Here is a 19,817-nt window from a genome sequence, read left to right as displayed (position 1 = left end):
AAAAGGCACCAGTGAATCAGTCACTGTATAATAAAATATTTGTGATAAATATAGAAATACACAGGGCTACTTTTAAATCAACTATCCATGAAAAAGCCACCTTTTCTTGCCACCATAATAATGTAGATACAGACTAGGCCATAATAACAGGCCAAACCTTGACCACTAGCTTGGTTTTTCCACCTTAGAGTTTTCATCTCACTCCATTGTTTGTAAATCTGAAAAAAAAAACATTATTTTATTTCACTATGAGTGGACTATTTTGTGCATGTATGTGTGTGTGAATATGCGTGTGCTTGCTAAATCTCACAGGTCAGCCTTTACATAAATACATTCTTTATTCATTTTTAACACAGAATTATATCACAGCTCACAAATTATAATTTCAAACTCATTTTTATCAAGCGAAAATATAAAGAAGGATCTCATATCAGTCTTAGAAAAAATGTCAAGTGAAGAATAGGACACATCAATAAGCTAGAAGATATTAAACCAGAACTTCATGAAGATGCTTGCAGTTCAATCAGACGGGCAAATCCTTTCCTTCAACCATCCAACAGGATTTAGAAAGCCTTTATTTAGCAACGGCGTCTAGTGTAGTGTGTGATGTTATGTCCCTGGAGAGAGTACAACACACACCAGCTGAGTCCTTGCTCATATTCAATGACATATTACATAACGCGTCACTCTGTCAGCTTATATTCAGATAAAGCACATCGTCAATAAACAAGCATGTGCTTACGTTTAAAAATATTCGCAATAAGTGCAATTTGACAGGAAAGTATTAGTCCAAAAGTGGCAAAAGTGCTTTTTTAAACAGAGGATACCTGTTCTGTGTTTGTCGCCCAGTGCAGAGCGCAGGCCTATGACACATGCCGCATAACATAAGAGTTGAAAAATGAAAAAACAACGGCAAAACCTTTCATTTGTCCAAACCTCTCTCATTAATAATTCACGAGCGTTTCAAAAATGGATAATTTCGTGGCCAAAGCATGCTTTTTTGGAGTCCCTTGACAAAAAAAAAATTTGCACAGGAAACGGTTACAGGGTAAAGTTCATACAAATTTTTTGCAAAGTTATTATTCATAAATAAACTAAGACCTAAGACACATACTAAAATATATGCATATATTCAACATACATTTGAATAAATGTGTATCTGCATGTGGAATATGATATGATATCACCAAACACAGAGACACAATCCTACACTTTCAAATGCTGATGTGGGTCATAGCACGCACTTTCTTAAACAACTTTTTGCCAGTAACCTTACCAGTAATTTGCATTGGTAATGAATTATGTGGGGGAGATAGTGTTTGTTGCTATAGTTACAGCAGTACAGCATCTCCTAAATCCTGATGAAGTGGTGTGATGTTTGCTTTACACCCTTGTGCTTATTGCACATCCCTCCTATAGATGGCAGCATTGTGCTAAAACACTTAATAATAGCGTTGCCCTTGATATCATTAGCAGCATTTTAATATAAGTCTCATATGAATGAAATAATGTTAATAAGGAAAAATACATCGTTTCAGTTTAAGATTGTGCACGGCTAATTCTGGACATATTTTCCTTTCCTCTCCACCCTTTATTTATAAGCTTTAAATGTCCAAAAGTTGATTGCAGCAGATTAGCTTATATTGACAATGTCTTTGGGTTTCTTAAAGCCGAAGTCAAATGGATCTGAATTATTGAATTATCTAAAAACAGCATTTCTCCTCAACGAAAAGTGGATTATGCAAATTGGTCCACAAGCCGAAAATTGATCACACAGAGGCTATTGATCCTCCTGCGCCACAAGCTTTAAGAGAAGATATCTCACTAAATCATCTATGACACTGATTTATATTGCACAGTTAAAGTCTATCTTAATAAAAAGTAACGTTTAAATGCTTATCTCAGCTGTTGTCTTTTGAGGGCAGCTTTACTGTAGGGCCACTGGGCTTTCTTCACCCTTCAAGGTGTAATAAACAGTTCCAATAGCCGTTTCTAATAGCCAAGATCTGCCACTAACATCAACAGAGCCTCCCCTATATTAGCACTGCACAATACTTCAAGACACTTCACAATAGACGTCAGGGCTGGTTTCTTCTAGTCTTATTAAATAACCACTAGAGATGGACATGGCGAAACAAACAAACGAAATAAACCCGTGTCAACACAAATGATTTAGCACACGATACAAAGGACAAACCTCACGCTGAAAAACATGAAAAATTGGGTCACGTCACATTGTATAGCATATATCATAAATATCTGATAAATAATTTGGAAATATGATATACAGGGGTTATGATGCTCAGTTCACACAGAGTTAGGGCTACGGGTTACGATTAGGGTCGTAAGGTATTAGGGTTAGAAAAACAGATAAGTATTGGGACGGTTAGTTGATTGTTAGACTGCTACAGAGGCTAATGCTAATGACAGCACATTATCCTCTAAAAAACATTAGGGTACTGTGGACAACAGTAGCATTCACGCCTCCACTGCTGAGAAGCTCTCAACGTTGGGGGCTCCTAAAGTGCCGAATGGTCCCTCTTGTCCTGGGGCATAAAGGTCATAAAGTGTCTGAGAGGGTCTCAAGAAGGACAGAGAATTAGGAAACAGGTGTGACGAGTCCTTCACTGGGCAGTTAAACCAGTTAAGGGTTCTTTATATTTGTGGCATGACCTCTGATCCCTGTCCCCATTTGCCCTATGCAACCGATGAGATCTGTTTCTCCTCCGGGTCGGCATCTGCCTCCGTGTCACCCATCAACGGTTGCCGTTTCTTCAGCTCTCGCTGGTATTTTGCCATCAGGGAGGCGTAAATGCAGCCGTACGCTGCCGCCGCTACCATCATAATACACACGATCCCACAGACGACACCGGCGATCACCACCGTACCGATCGCCCTACGCACGCTGACTGGTCGATATCGTTGCTTTACGCAGTCCGGTAGCTCCGCCTCCGTACGCACCGCTGCGCCTTCCGACGGAACGACCGTCGCCCGAACGCACGGTGGGGATCTGCCCTTCGCATTCCCGCCCCCATTCTCATCCTCCAATTGCAGACAGTAGTTGAACATCTCCACAGGAACACTCCTGATGTCACGGCCCCTTAAGTCTTTCGGAAGCGTACACTCAACCGCATCGACGTAACCACCTACGACAGCATGCACGAGAGAGAGAAAAATCCAAATTTTAGGTAAACAATAGTAAGCTGTAATGAATTTAAATGACTGCTTCAAGCCCTCAAATATAGCACTGCGCAGCTAGGAGGGTCACCAGCCCTCTTCAGTTTGGATGTGCTTGTTTGTATAAGAGGAAGAGTGGTAGATGGTGTATAATTAATAAGCTTGAATGCATACAGAGCCCACCGTGATGGTATCTCTCTCTCTCTCTCTCTCTCTCTCTCTCTCTCTCTCTCTCTCTCTCTCTCTCTCTCTCTCTCGCTCGCTCGCTCGCTCGCTCGCTCGCTCTCACGCACACACACACACACACACACACACACACACACACGCAAGAGCTTTGTGACTCAGCTTCTCATGTCTGTTTCAAATCCCCCTCGCTCTCAAAGCTGAAACAGAATTAAATGAGTTTCTCTGATTTCGAGTGGAAGCATTGAGACAGAAGGAGAAACAGTGAAAGGTGAAAGTGAGAATCAAGGGAATAAAGGCTTCTCAAGTCTTATCACTATCGACTTTGCTTGGAATATCACAAGTTATTTTTGCAAAAACAATATGTAACCAAATTAAAGTTTATCTTGGCTAGAAGTGGGTTACTCATAGCCGGACTATATCGTGTTGCAGTGGTGGCCGGTGACTTATTTTTTGAGGGCGCACAATGCAAAGTTCGTCACAACATGTATGTAGCCCGTCATGTGTGGTTCGTAATTTCAAAATATGTGTTTGGCGTGTCTAGTGAACCTTTGTGCATCACGTGTCTTGTCAAAATAAGTGCCTGCTGCAGACGCGTCTAAAGGGTTTATGATAAAAGAGACGCTCGCGTTTGCCAGATACTCGCATAATCTTATGCGTAATCAGAGTTTAGTGTTAAGGGAGTGTCTTGAATGTATTTTGAGAACGTGAGCGTCTCTTTTATCATAAACGGTTTTGACACATGTGCAGCAGGCACTTATTTTGACAAAACACGTGATGCACATGGTTCACATGATGCAACAAACACAATCAACACACATGAAACACATATTTTGAATTTGCACCCCTCGGATAAGCAGTCACGAGTCGCCACTGTCGCGTTGTATGTTTTTGTATGATTAACGTACAAATTCATATTCACGTTGTACAAATTCAGGCTATAGACTGTAAAAAATATGGACGTAGTGTCCGTGACGTCACCAATAGCTCTGTGAAGAGCTTTTTTGAAGCCAATAGTTGGCTAAGCCCATTGTCGCCATCTTGGCAGCGGGGATAACCGAAAATGGGTAAATAGGCAGGACGTGGGTGAAGCTGAGGTGGTTGGTTGGTAAAAACCATGCTAGCTCGATGCCTAGCTCAACTGTAGTGACAGCAGTGGCAGTTCACCCATCACTTAAGTGGCCACACCCTTAATTATGCAAAACTTTAAGGCTTAATAAAATTGTAACGGATGAGTTACAAAAAATTCCCCCCCCCCCCCCCCCGTTGTCATGAAGGGCAAAATTAGCTATATAGACCAAAAAGACTTTTTGTACCAGGCTGTAAATGTATTAATTACTGCTGCAAAGTTTGACGTTTTAACATGGTGGGTCTACGGGATTGACTTCCTTTTGGAGCCTGCCTCTAGTGGCCCGTCGATGAATAGAACGAGAATGTTGCCCCTTGGATCAGGCTAGGTAAAACCATGGCCTTTCTTTGCTTTTACTGCTTTATTAATTCATTTGACTCCCTACATTAAATCAAACACGTACATATGCACCTCACCTCGATATATCAGCCACTCCATCCAGTGTTTGAAGTCTCTCAGGTTGCAGTCACACTCCCAAGGATTTATGCCCAGCTCCAGGTGTTGAAGGTTGGTGAGGGGCTCAAACGTGGCTCTCTCTAGTGCGTGAAGTCTGTTCCCAGCCAAAGAAAGCCAGGTCAGCCCTTGTAGCTCATCCAGCAGGCCCAGCGGCACTGCGGCCAGGCCGTTCAGAGACAGATCCAGCCTCCGCAGCTGGGTCATGCCACGAAACAGCTCGCGATCCAAAACCGTCAGACTGTTGTTCCGCAAACTCAAATCGCTCAGGTTGCCCAGCTCACGGAAGAGTCTGGAAGGCAGGTTGTCCAGATAGTTGTTGGACAGGTCGAGTGTCTCCAGAGCGCTCAGGTTGGCGAACGCAGACACGGGCAGGGAGGCAAGGCGGTTATTGGTCAGGTTGATGATGCGTGTGCCCTCCGGGACAGAGGTCAGAGCTGGCACAGATACTAGGCTCCGCCCACTGCAGTTAACTTCCAATGAGTTACAGATACACTCTGAAGGACAGCCAGTGCATAATTGCAGTAATGTAGCGCACACGCTCAGCAAACCTAACAGCCCTGGGTAAGAGAAAGAAAAAGAAACAAAGTGTGTATCAGCTGAAAGAGTCGAGATAGGCCAATTTCTCAGGATTGACATGAAAGAGGTGACAGGTGTTGATTTACTGCCACTGTAAATCACTTGCACTGTGTTTAATGAAAAAGGTCGGTGTCTGACAGCTCTGAATCAGCCACAGCAGGATAGAAAACCTATGATGACTGTACCTGCCGCACTGTTTTAAACTTGAACTAATGCGAACGTTCAGATAGACCTCGAGATAAGGCCGCACTACAGTAGCTGCTGTTTATAACAACACATGTACTGGGTGTATTTTAAACCCTGTCTTATCAAGATACAAGAAATATTTTATTTCTCTATAGGGTTCTTAAAGGGACGCTCCACTTTTTTGAAAATATGCTCATTTTTCAGCTCCCCTAGAGTTAAACATTTGATTCTTACCATTTTGGAATCCATTCAGCTGATCTCTGGGTCTGGCGCTAGCACTTTTAGCACAGCTAAGCATAATCCATTGAATCTGATCTGACCAAAGAGTTTCGATATTTTTCCCTTTTAAAACTTGACTCTTCTGTAGTTATATCGTGTATGAAGACAGATGGAAAATTAAAAGTTGCGATTTTCTAGGCAGATATGGCTAGGGACTATACTCTCATTTTAGCGTAATAATCAAGGACTTTGCTGCCGTACCATGGCTGCAGCAGTACGTAGCCCCCGAAAATAGTCCCCTTGTTTACTTTCAATAGCAGGGGACTATTTTCATCACTGCGTAATATCATTGCTAATGGTCTAATCGGATTCAATCGATTATGCTAAGCTATGCTAAAAGTGGTGCCGCCAGACCCGGAGATCGGCTGAATGGATTTCAAAATGGTAAAAAGTGCAGTGTCCCTTTAAGTTGGATAAATTTCGTTTTAGGGTTTTAAAGTGCCACTATGGTAAAAATCAAGTTTATTGTTGTTGATATGTCTATGTGCTATTTTTAATATGCTTTATGACAAACCATGTGCAAATTCATCATTAAACACCATATGGTAACGTATTTTCATTGGAGTTGGGGAGGCTGATGGGTGGGTGTGATTCGCATTTATGAAGCCTAGACGCGAAATATGCATTAGTACAAAGAAACGTTACAGATCATTCACTGATTGAATTACTTGCCCAGTCTTTTTGTTTAAAGAATTAACACCAATTTAGTTTAATTGGAGTAATTAAACAAACACACAGGAGAACTTTGCTAATAAAACGATTTCTCTGTGTCTTTGCCTTTGTTTAAAAGTTGTCGTATTTTTATTTAAAAGGCAATAACCACAAACTAAGCATTTGTTTTAACATATGGGAAAAAGATCAGACTCTGCCAACAAATCTTCATTTCTGGCCCTAGGCTGGGATTCATCGGATTTAGAGCAAAAGCATTTGATAATATGCGTCAAGAGCATTCGGTTAATATAATTTTTTGGGAGATGTGCGTTTAGCCGCTTTTGTTTCTGAGTTTCTTATTTGTTGTTAAAAAAAGGGAAGGATGTAAAGAATGATCAAACATTATAGATAAATAATCACTTTTTTCTTAAAATGTTCGGTACCTATAACACTGGTTGTCACAAGTTCATTAATCATTTTACAAACTTCCCCACCATCACATTCCTATTCTTAGGGGGGGTGCACACCAAAGCTTTTATGCCGGTGGCCAGCAAATGTTTTTAATTGTTTTCAATGGAAGCAGGAGAGTTAAATATTAAAATGTTGTCAAAGGTCTGATATGACATGGTTCTGCATCTATGGAGTTTATGGTCATGTTAATACATTTCATTGTTTGATTTTAAGGACATTGTTGTTTACTTTTGGACAATAAACTTTAATGGTACCGCGTTGGGTCTAAGGGGCTGTTTACACTTGGTATTAAGATGTGTTTTTATCGATCGGATCACAAGTGGACGAGAGAGACACATTACGTTTACACCTGGTATTTAAATCTGTCTCTTTTGTCCACTTTCGACCGCTTCTGTCCTGAGTACTGTGAGGGGGTGGTCCGTGAGACGGTGGGCGAGTCTCTCTGCTGTCATTCAAACGCGAGCGGGAGTAATTATGAGTTTATATGGACGCAAACTAATATTATGTCGGAGTCCGCTGCTTGTTTAGCAAGTATACATGCTGCACAGTGTTTTGTACTTTTATATGTTGGAGCTTTCTCTGAATTTTCAGCACAATTGATGAAATAGGATCGCGCAACTTTCACACTTTCAAAACAAAACTACGGAGAACACCCGCAGTAGTTTTATCAATGAAAGGCTAAAGATAGCGCTGTTCACCGTATGTTCACGCCAGAAGTAAAAAAAGATGTAAAACTTGTGTTTAATACCTCAGATTAGATAAATGGGCGGAGAGAAGGCGGTCGCGTGTGGCTGTTCGAACACATTCAACCACATTTGCCTTCCGCAACTCCAAAGCGATCCGATTGAAAGTGGTTTCGACTACTTCTGGATGTGGTTGAAAGTGGTCGAAAGTGGACGCGTTCAAAACGTTTTGAACACCATTTACACCTGGCATTAACGTCGTCCACTTGTGATCCGATCGACAAAAACGCATGTTAATGCCAAGTGTAAACAGCCTCTAAAGTACAGTATAGTGCAAACTGTATTTTTATGAGTGTATACTGTCAGAAAAAATTGTGAATAAATGGTTCCTTCCCAGCAAGCAATTTTGTGTTTAAATGACGTCTAATAGCCGTCAAAACAAGGGACATTCCACTTTTTTTGAAAATACACAAATTTTCCAGCTCCCCTAGAGTTAAACATTTGATTCTTACTGTTTTGGAATACATTCAGTTGATCTCCGGGTCTGGCACTAGCATTTTAGCATAGCTTAGCACAATCCATTGAATCTTATTAAACCATTGGTTATTTTTAAGAACGATGCTATTGGTCTAATCAGATTCAATGGATTGTGCTAAGCTATGCTAAAAGTGCTAGCGCCAGACCCGGAGATTAGCTGATTGTATTCCAAAAAGGTAAGAATCAAATGTTTAACTCTAGGAAAGCTGCAAAATGAGCATATTTTCAAATAAAGTGGAATGTCCATTTAAACAAGGAAAAATTTTGGTTATCAGTGAAAATTAAAAAGACATCTAACCATAGCCCAAAAAGAAATGAAATAAAATTAATAAATAAATGAAACCAAACACCTTGCAATCACTGTTAACTTTGCTTACATGATGGAATATCACACATCTTCCAAGTTATTTTGGCAAAAACGGCATGTTTCTCATTTATTTGGCTAGAAGTGGGTTACCCATAGCCGGACTATTATAGTTAACCTAGGCGTTGAATTGACAGTTTTTGTTTGCTGTGTTGCTGTCACTGGGGGCCTTTAAAAGGTCCTAATATATACCATTTCGGAACAGATATACATACCAGTATGTACCTTTAAAGTACTAATATGCACCCTTGGTACCAATATGTATAAACTCTGTAATATGAACTCTTTAGGTGCAAAGGTGTACTTTTTAAGTTCCACACAGGTTACCACACAGTGACAGCTAGGGACCATTTTTTCACCATTACTCTGACAGTGTGGTCTTTCATACATAACAAGTGAAGGTCTCCTGCCCTGAGAAAACAAGCATATACCAGCTGTTCTGTAGGAGCAATGTGTGTGTGTGTTTGATGATGAAGATCACATGCTATCAGTGTACACAGCGGTTCAAACATTGAGTTCCCAGTTGTCTCAGTCAATGTTAAATGTGTGTGTGTTTGAGTTTGGCAGTGTGAGTGCAGACAGATGCAGTTACAGCACTCAGATATCTGATCCTGACCAACCTCAACACCCTGATCCCTCTGTAATCAGAGACACATACAACCGTCCCAAACACACACACACACATTCGCTCTTATGATTCTGTGTAATCTCAATAATTCATCTCCACTTCTAAACTATGTAGTTAAACGATTGTGAAATTGCCATTTTGTCAAATCTACTTTATCTCCAATCTCTCTATTTCAATATGTTGTGTGTGACAGAGACTACTACAGTTATCGCAATACAGCGTCCCCTCTCTGTTATGTCCCCTATGTGAACAGTTATGCAAAAAAACCTGTGTGTTTGTACTGTATGCCTGTCAACATGTACAGTAGGTGGGTAAACAGGTGGGGATTCTCACAAAATAAGCGCTGACAGGGTGGTCAGGACCTCGACCTGTCGTATGTATATATAGTACTTATTAAGCACACTGCAAACCTACAGATATTGCCTGCCTGCAGTACTGTATACGTGGACAATGCAGCAAGACTTTGCATGTTAATGCATCTGCTACATGTGAGTTTTTAATAAGATGCATATTAACTAAAGCCATTCTAATCCATCTGTGGCTCGGGCAGCTGGAAACGTAAAGATAATTTAAACCAGGTCATGATTTCACTATAATGTACTGTATGTGGACAGTGCGGCAGGACTATGCATGCTATTGCATCTATTTTGCCACATGCAAATCTTTAATCAGACGCATATTAACCAAAGCCGTTGTAATCCATCTGTCGCTGGGGCAGCTGGTGATGTTTACTCTATACTGATCTATACACACATACTTATCAACGTTTGTCAAATTGAACATTTCCATGATGCATGGGACAACCAACGTCAAAGCTACATTAAAAACTTTGTGGATGAAGACTATTATAAATTATAGATTATAAAAATATTTGCATCTCATGGTTGCACTCTTCTAAACGTATGCAATTAATTCAGCACGCACCACTTTACATATAGACTCTGGTTATGCAGATAATTTCACCTTTTTTGTTGCATTTTACAAAATCTCCTACTTTACACCTGACTTAAACCAATCAAAATCCTCATAATATTTTTGTAATTGGATTTTTCTTGATTGCATTTTTTTACCAATCAGCTTCATATACTGCAAAGATAGTGTTGCATTTTGTCTTCTCAGATGAAGTAACAACCTGCACTTTTACTTGGATCCAGAACCAAATACCTTATCTTATGCCTTAACAAATCGACATTTGCTTCTAGAAATAATAATGTGCTTTATTTTTATATGTGTGTCAAACTGACTCACCTTGACTGTCCGGGTTTCCTCTCCTCCTGCGACTCACTGCAGGTGCATTGCTAAGCTGCATGTCTCCGCTTCTACTAATGCAGCTGCCTCAGATCTGCTGTGGCATCAGCTGGCCCTGATGCCAGCCTCCACGGGCAGCGACAAGGGGCCAGGCAGTGAAGACACTGCATAAAGAGAGATGAGAAATAGTCAGGTTTCAGTGGTTATTGTAGCTCGGTTTGACTTTGGAAAGTGATAGCTTGATTTCTGCTTGTATAAGTTTGCATGGATGACTTTACACGAAGGGTGTGAGCTGGTTTGAGTTTGTCTCGCTATGCAGCTGTGGTGAAAATCAAATAAACCTTGATCTTTATATTGGTAACAGCAGTATCAGTCATGTGGCGACTTTATAACTCACTTCTTGTTAATAAATGACCTATTTACTTCCAACACACTTACAATATTCATCTAAAATATGTATGCAATGTAATAAAAACATACTCCAGCACTATGAAGTTATATAAAAAAAACATCTTATACACGGTCTCACAGCAGTTTGGAATTTATTATATGATGTGGCTTATTCATATGAATTTGTACAATACGCACATTATAGTACGATTTGATTTCGCCTCATTAACTCAGGGGGCCGTTTTTTTATATTTTACATTGTACGAAGTCATGCAAATTAGTCATAAAATAGTAAAAAATTTCCATCAGATCAGGGTTTGGTTCGATAACAAAACAAGCTCATGAAAATTTATTTTTTGAAAATGGATGTAATGCATATTTTTGAGGCAGGAACAATGTGTTTAAGAAGTTTTGATTATTAAATTGAATATCCCCATTTTAAAAAGTCAGGTGTTCGTTTATTTGATAGTGACATTTAACTCATTCCCCACCAGCCTTTTTTATTTTTTTATTTTTTTTAAAGGACAAGTTCGGTATTTTAGACTTAAAGCCCTGTTTTCAGATTGTTTATGGTGAAATAGAATGGTTTTGACTGAAATTTCGACATTTTCGGCTGCCCTGAGAATTTTCGCTTGTTTGTGTTTCAGCTCAGACCTCTACAATGGCTTTATAGGTGCACTGGAACAATCCTTCCTAAAATGCATTAAACTTTCGTTTACAAAGACGTGAAACTCACCGAGTGGTCAGGGGTGTTCACTGGTATGCTCACACAAAAATCGCTCCAAAAGACGCATTCCAACAGGTTTTATCGTAGTTTTTACCAACTCCATTGACTGTATTAGACGTCCTGTGAGGTACGGTATTACTCCGCGCCGGGAACTTTGTTTCTATTCTTGCAATTGGCAAAGGCGGATTAGCGCCATCTCCTGGGCTGGAGTGTTTATTATTCAAGCTCTAAGCGGAAGAATGTACGGGTGTGAGGCGTTTGGGGAAATAGGTCCACAAGTTAACAACGAATGCTAAAACAGCTGTTGGAAAGCATCTTTTAACGCGATTTTTGTGTGAGCATATCAGTGAACACCCCTGACCACTCGGTGAGTTTCTCGTCTTTGTAAACGAAAGTTTAATGCATTTTAGGAAGGATTGTTCCAGTGCACCTATAAAGCCATTGTAGAGGTCTGAGCTGAAACACAAACAAGCGAAAATTCTCAGGGCAGCCGAAAATGTCGAAATTTCAGTCAAAACCATTCTATTTGACCATAAACAATCTGAAAACAGGGCTTTAAGTCTAAAATACCGAACTTGTCCTTTAAGTTGCCCGCCAGCATTTTTTGTTATTTTCTTTAAAAAACAAAAAAAATTTAGCAAAAAGCTGAAATAATTGTATTTTTGTTGAGGAATTTTGTCAGAGTTCAGATTCAGAATGATTATCAAAACATACACAGAGTTTAAAATGTGTTCATAATTTTTGTTCTTCAGTTTTTTTATAAATTGTGTAAGTCATCTAGTGGATAATCACGGTATTACAGATTAACATAAAAACTCATCAGGAATACGTTTTTTTCATGCATTTTTTTTCTCTTAATTGACGAGATTGACACTCATCAATGGCGGGGAAAAAGTTAAAATTATAATCCTAAAAATAGTTGGAAAGTGTAAAACAACTTTATCATAAAACTATTATTTGAGAACTATAAATTTTTAAATTTTTAAAAATGTAATAACAATTATAGACAAACTTTGCTTCCATTTATTAAAACTTAAATTATTAGCTAAATTATTAGCTTTCTAAAATTATTTAGCTAACACTGGCTGCACATCCGAGGGGCGCTAATTCAAAATAAGTGTTCGGAGTTTCATATGTGTTGCTCGTGTTTTCATAATATGTGTTTTTGCGACATGTGAACCATGTGCATCACATGTTTTGTCAAAATAAGTGCCTGCTGCACACACGTCAAAACCGTTTATGATAAAAGAGACGCTCACGTATGGCGTTTAATCAGACCCAAAAGTCGCGCACACAAAAACCACGCGCGAGCGCGAGATACGAGCGCGCAGAACACTATTCGCGCGCGGACAAGCGTCCTCACGAGCGCGCAGAACACTATCTGCGCGCGGAAAAAGCGTCCCCGCGAGCGCGCAGAATACAGTTCGCGCGCGGAAAAGCGTCCTCGCGAGAGGGCACCTCCGCTCAGCACGCACAAATGTAGTCACGCGAGCAAAGGCTTGGATAAGCGCTCGCTCGACTCTCTCTATGCTCTCACAGCTGCACCACACGCGCTCGCTCGATCAAGATGACTTTTGGGACTTTGGGGGCGGGACATTGACTGATGTCTCCGCTTCTGTGATTGGTTGTTTGATTTGATTAGTGACACGCATGATCTCTTGTTCCACTATCCGTATCCAGTCAATCTAGGTAGAGAAGACACGTTTATATGACCATTATGTCGGAGCACGTAATTTTAATGATTGCAAAACCAAACAACATTGCCAATTTTATTATGTTTACTGTTTATCATCTTGCATATATACTGTAGGCTACTGACATTGTCAGGTCACATAGTTGGTTCGGACTTAGCATTAGCAAACTTTAGTATAGTCCTGTACAAAACTTTATAAAAAAAGGTGATATTATCTAACAATTGTAATTTTAGTGTACCTTATCAGCATGACAAAGACTGTACATGTATAGCATTTTCAGTTGGGCTGTGTACAAATAAAAGAAGTAAATGTGAGAGAGTTAAAAATGTCAAATGGAACAGTAAGATTTTTTTTAAATATACAAAACAAAATAGTATAGTGTAAAGAATATGTAAACAAAGATTACCAGAAATGATACATACAAACACCAACTCACTATAAAGAAATTATGGACTGGTGTGTTGGTGTGTATAAATGTGTATGTGTATATGTTTATATAAAAAAACTAAAAAACTAGATACTAGTTTTGTTTAATATATTAGTTTTATTCTGTATCTTTTCAGGGTCAAAATAGCATTTAATTTTACTTTGTTGTTATATTTGAGTTTCCCAATGAGTTTCATTTGCCATAATATGGTTGTTAAATTATCTACATATTAAACAACAAACAAAATTAATACCTTAAAATGAGCATTATTGGTTGGTTATGTTTGGACCCTTAATAAAATTAACCATGGTTTTATTGTAGTAAAAGTGTAGTAACCATGTTTTTTGGTGTATTGATTACTATCAACAACCCCATGGTTTTACTACACTTACCATGGTTTAACTATGGTTTTTAAAAACCATGGTTATCAAAACCATGGTTATTTTGTGGTTACCATGGTTTTACTATAGTAACCATGTTTTTTTGGTTTTAACTGTAGTAAAACCATGGTTCATTTTTGTTAGGGGAGCTTATTGCATGGTTTAAACAAGACTAATGTTTTAACATAAATTACCTACTCCGACATAATGGTCATATTAAAACATGTTTTCTCTACCTAGATTGACTGGATACGGATAGTGGAACAAGAGATCATGCGTGTCACTAATCAAATCAAACAACCAATCACAGAAGCGGAGACATCAGTCAATGTCCCAAAAGTCATCTTGATCGAGCGAGCGCGTGTGGTGCAGCTGCGAGAGCATAGAGAGAGTCGAGCGAGCGCTCATCCAAGCCTTTGCTCGTGTGACTACATTTGTGCGTGCTGAGCGGAGGTGCCCTCTCGCGAGGACGCTTTTCCGCGCGCGAACTGTATTCTGCGCGCTCGCGGGGACGCTTTTCCGCGCGCGGATAGTGTTCTGCGCGCTCGCGAGGACGCTTGTCCGCGCGCGAATAGTGTTCTGCGCGCTCGTATCTTGCGCTCGCGCGTGGTTTTTGTGCGCGCGACTTTTGGGTCTGTTTAAACGCCATACTCACGTTCACAAAATACACGCAAGACACTCCCTTAACATTAAACTCTAATTATGCGAGTATCTGGCATGCGAGTGTCTCTTTTATCATAAACCTTTTAGACGCATCTGCAGCAGGCACTTATTTTGACAAGACACGTGATGCACATGGTTCACATGACACAACAAACACATATTTTAAAATTATGAACCACACACATGATGGGCTACATACATGTTGTGACAAACTTCGCATCGAGCGCCCTTGAAAAAAGAAGTCACCGGCCACCACTATTAGCTAAATGTTTTTTTTTTCTTGGGGAATAAAATAGCATTTTTTTTTCTAGTTTTACATTGGTTGTACCACCCGACACAGAAAGTGTACCAGCCTACCCATTACGTTAAAGTAACTATTTTTGTCAGTATTTGAGAGAATCTACTTTTTTTCATTCATAAAAACCACCCCCGGGGTCCACTGGATGATGATTTTCTTTATCTGAGAAAACTTATTTTACACTACAAATGACTGTCCAATCAAATGCTCTTGACAATGAGAACGCCCCTCCATCTAATATCACCTATCTCATACAAAAGCAGAAATAGTTCATACACCGTCTGAAAAAAAGCTGTCACTGGGGCAGTACCCTTTCAAGAAGTACACATTTGCACCTAAGGAGTTCATATAAGTACTCAAATGTATTTATATCTGTACCTAAATGCTACATATTAAGACCTTTTTAGAGGCTACTGCTGCCCCAGTGACAGTCTGGGACCATTTTTCACCACATTTTCTGACAGTGTAGCTGTGAGAAAACTAAAGCTTATAGTCTATTTTAAAATAAAGTAGGAGTCCTTCAGTACATCCTCAACACATCCTGTATAATATACTGTACATTTGTGGGAAAAAACTACACTTATCTATTACCTATTTAAAAGGACCTTCAATATCTCAGTTTCTCTATCAGATATCAGAGATTTATTTAAATAATATAAAAGTTAAACGTAAACCATTCTTATCAAATTGTCATCAAAGACCAATTATCCACCCACAGTGATTTAATAACCCTCTTCTCCCGCTGTATGTCAACATTTGTCTCAGTAGGCTTTATTATCCCAAAGGAATTTTAGTCGAATAACCAGAAACAACATTGATACTTAATTCAAACATTACTTTGAACACCATTATGTCTATTGATCTGTGAACGCCAACCTCTTAGCTATTAAATGTTCCTCTGGGTATACAGCAGTGTGCCATGTAGCGGTACTTACAGTAATGCACGTCTCCAGTGTACAAAACGGCATTACAGAAGTAAGACTTGTGCTCATTACAGCACACTTACAGCACATGACAGAGGCGGGAATATTATTATTATAATGACGTAACATTATGTAATACTAGTTGTGTAATACAACGCCGCAAACGTTTCTATGTTTCACGGAGCACAAGGTTACAAGTTGCTTCTGTTTACGACAGAATGATGGCTGTAAAATGGCCGCTGCTGTCTTAGACTTGCTCTCTGTGACACTTCGGCCTTGTCACCTGCCACATCCATCAGCGTGTGTGTGTGTACGTGTGTGTGTTTGCGCAACGTAACACCAATTCACCAGCCTGTCATGTGAAACGGCACAGTGGAAAAATGTGCAGACATTTAGAGCTTATATTGCTGGTGTGTGTGTGTGAAGAGTTTAAACGTGTTTGTGTGGGTCAGGTTTTGCCTACATTACAGGTATCAAATTTTCCCACAAGGATAGTAAAACCTTAAAGCACCTACATTGTGGTGCCCAGCCAACATTTCCTTCATGGAAAATGTCTAAATAACATTGTAAGTAATGCAGAAAGGTTAGGAGTATGTGTAAGGGTTGGATATGAAAATATCTTTAGCTCGGTATATAAACAATAGAAGTCAATAAAGTCACTGTATGTGTGTGTTTATGAAAAGGTTTTGCAGTCGCTCAACATGCAAATACATTTCCCACATTGCGTTTCCTAGAAGATACGGATATGACTTCGTGATAATATGCGAGTGCATATGTGTGTGTGTGTGTGTGTGTGTGTGTGAAGAGAGGATAATTGGTTGGAGGGATGCTGTCATTTGACTCCCGAGCATGCGGACCGCACACACGTCATGTAACAGTCTCTCACTTTAGCAGCATCTCTCTCCACATTCAATCCAGCCCATATTTCACACATTCTCACCACACATCTTACTAACTTCCTGTGAAAGCACAAGGTCAGCTGTGTGCATGTGTGTAATATCATGTGTGGCGTCTCTGTGACATACAACACATAAGTAAATAGAAACGCCCTTTGGTGTTCACCCCTGAACCAGTCCATCTGGTTAATTTTCTTTTTACTTTGAAGCAGTCAAAGTCAACAGCGGCGAGCAGAAACGCTAGTAGCAAAGATGCGGAGGTCGTGGCCATCAATTATTAAAAGCACAAAATGGACACACATTCAGAATGGAGACATATATGTGTGGACATATTTGTTTTCTAGCGTGTGTGTGTGTGTGTGTGTGTGTGTGTGTGTGTGTGTGTGTGTGTGTGTGTGTGTGTGTGTGTGAATATGTGCATGTGTCCAATTGCATATTGTTCAAACCATCTCACACCTACATGCACATAAACACTCAATAGCAGCATTCCAGTACATCACCTGCAGTCATGAACACTCACATCATTACATATCCGTTGTGTCTAATAAAAACTGGACAACGTATGTCGTACCCATAACCCAAAACAGAATCATCTCATGTGCCCATTGCATAAAATCGTCCATCGTGCGTAGCGAATATTCACATGTGTATATGTGCTTGTGTATTGTAGAGCGATAATATTTTTCACTCACCGTCTTTAAATGCCGTCCTTCCCAGCGTCCCCCCCGAGCTCACATGCGCTCGCATGCACACGCGCGCATGCACGGATGGCTGTGGGAGAAATGAACGAATGGCAGCCCTCCTAACGTTCCGATATGGAAATGAAAATATCCCACCGCTGCCAACAGCGACGGCTGCCACGGAAAAAAAAGATGGATTGAGGGAAGAAATAATGGAAATTATTAAAATAAATAAGAGGGAAATGAACGAGGGGAGTTCAATCCTGCGCAGTGCCTTGCTGTAATGCTCAGAATGAGAAGGACGGAGAATGAGTGAGTGAGTGAGTGAGTGAGTGAGTGAGAGAGAGAGAGAGAGAGAGAGAGAGAGAGAGAGAGAGAGAGAGAGAGAGAGAGAGAAGGAGGAGGTGGTGGGGAGGGGGGCTTGCTCCGGTTTTTATTCTCTGTGGTTTCCAGCAGAACGGCTTGCCTCAATGTGTTGGTGTATTCGCATTTGAATGTGTGTGTGTGTGTGTCAGGAGGTTGTCTCTCAAGCGCGTGCTGTCCTCGGGCCAGCCTTCGGTGCGCATGTGTGTGTCTGTGCGTGTGTGTATATGAGTAAATGTGTGTGTTGCTGTCTCCATATGTGCATGTGGTGAGGCGTGCAGTGTAAGCGTGTGCCAGTTTCGTCAAAGATAGTAACATTAGTGAGGGATGAGGGGAGAGAGGAGGGGTCGAGAAAACAGCTGATTTTTTCTGACTGTTTATGGATAATTGGATAGATAGATAGATAGATAGATAGATAGATAGATAGATAGATAGATAGATAGATAGATAGATAGATAGATAGATAGATAGATAGATAGATAGATAGATAGATAGATAGATCATTCTAGTTATTGTCTGACGTGCTGAATGATGCATAAAGGGACACTGCAGTGCCGGCACCTCAAAAATAGGAATGCATCCATTGCAGCTATTTTTAAGAAAAGCATTCGCCGACATCAGAATCGTTTACCTCCTATGTGTTGTGGGCTGCTGTAACACACTGTGTACTTCAGATGGACCTCATTACCACCCACATGCTTTCGCATGCCAGACATTGACAAGAAAAAGCGCTACGGTTCCATTAAAACCTCACCATGCCAGATCAGAACCTCTGTGTGTACGTGGATCTGTGCGTTGGCGCTGTTCACGTTAAGGACAGTATCATATTTTGGTGATGAGTCTTCAAGGTGTCGGAAGGGGCTGCGCTGACATCATGTTACCTAAGCAACAGAGGGAAAGAAACAGAAAAAGAGAGGTGGGGGATTGAGAGGGTGATTTTTTTTGGTAGCGTATGTTACTTCTGCTCTACACGATTATGTGTGACGTACAATCTCCACTGCTCTGCTTGTTGTAATATGCACCCTGCAGTTTAGTCCGGTCATATTTAAATAGACATGGACTGTATTACCATAATTTAGTATATATATGAATCAGATTTATGCAGTAGATCATTTCAGCTCAGAACAAGATGTGATTCAACAGAACAAATGATACAGGTGTCCTAAACCCTCCTCTGTTATCCAAACAGATAGCCCCATCCCAACCTCATACTGTAAGTTGTCCCAATGTAGCTGTCATGCTATTTGTTGTTCCTGTAGCTCAACTGGTAGTGCATTGCGGCAATTCAAAATTCAGGGGTTCAACACATACTGATAAAAATTTATAGCTTGAATGTAATGTATTTGGAATGAACAAGAAGAGCAAACCTCCAGTGTTTTTGAGAGATCAACATACAAATTGAGAGCTTAGATGTTTGCTTCCAAATAAGTGGATTTTTTTTAGAATTGGAGGTTTTTGCCAAAAAATCTTACGTGTACTGACATTTACACTTTTATCCAAAGGGACCTACAGTGTATTACAAAGTAATATACATTTCCTTTAAGCATGTGTGTTCCCTGGGTTCAAACCCATGACTTGTGTGGCAAGAACTCTTTGAATAGTTAATCTTGGGTACCTATCGAGTAGCCTGGTATTGCATCCTTCATATACAGCATCCAAAGAGTTTTTAGTTTTATCAGATTTATAAAAGACAGATCAGCTGTACCGATTCTTTTTGAATAAGCCCGAGCTCCTGGAGGTGTACCATGGGCGGAGCGAGTCACGAGCAAGCAACACACACCAAACATTATCCCCATCTCTGGATGAAT

The 19,817-nt window shown here is 40.2% G+C and overlaps 2 protein-coding genes across 4 annotated transcripts in view; one reads left to right on the top strand and one right to left on the bottom strand.

Moving 5' to 3' along the window:
- cacna2d4a (calcium channel, voltage-dependent, alpha 2/delta subunit 4a) overlaps positions 1-19,817 on the top strand; it is a 58,868-nt gene that overhangs the window by 25,503 nt on the left and 13,548 nt on the right. The window lies entirely within an intron of this gene.
- lrtm2a (leucine-rich repeats and transmembrane domains 2a) lies at positions 320-18,016 on the bottom strand. Of its 2 annotated transcripts, XM_065269476.2 has the most exons (4): positions 17,659-18,016; positions 10,569-10,732; positions 4,906-5,502; positions 320-3,146 (listed from the first exon to the last, which is right to left on the bottom strand). In XM_065269476.2, the coding sequence occupies exons 2-4, from the start codon at positions 10,627-10,629 to the stop codon at positions 2,698-2,700; spliced, it is 1,107 nt and encodes a 368-aa protein (XP_065125548.2). In that variant the 5' UTR covers positions 10,630-10,732; positions 17,659-18,016; the 3' UTR covers positions 320-2,697. The 2 variants fall into 2 exon arrangements, with proteins under 2 accessions (XP_065125548.2, XP_073670889.1); XM_073814788.1 differs by lacking the exon at positions 17,659-18,016 and having other exon boundaries at positions 10,569-10,897.

This window comes from Paramisgurnus dabryanus, chromosome 1 (assembly GCF_030506205.2).
Source record: "Paramisgurnus dabryanus chromosome 1, PD_genome_1.1, whole genome shotgun sequence".
Lineage (NCBI taxonomy): Eukaryota > Metazoa > Chordata > Actinopteri > Cypriniformes > Cobitidae > Paramisgurnus > Paramisgurnus dabryanus.
This window is presented reverse-complemented; position numbering and strand designations above follow the sequence as displayed.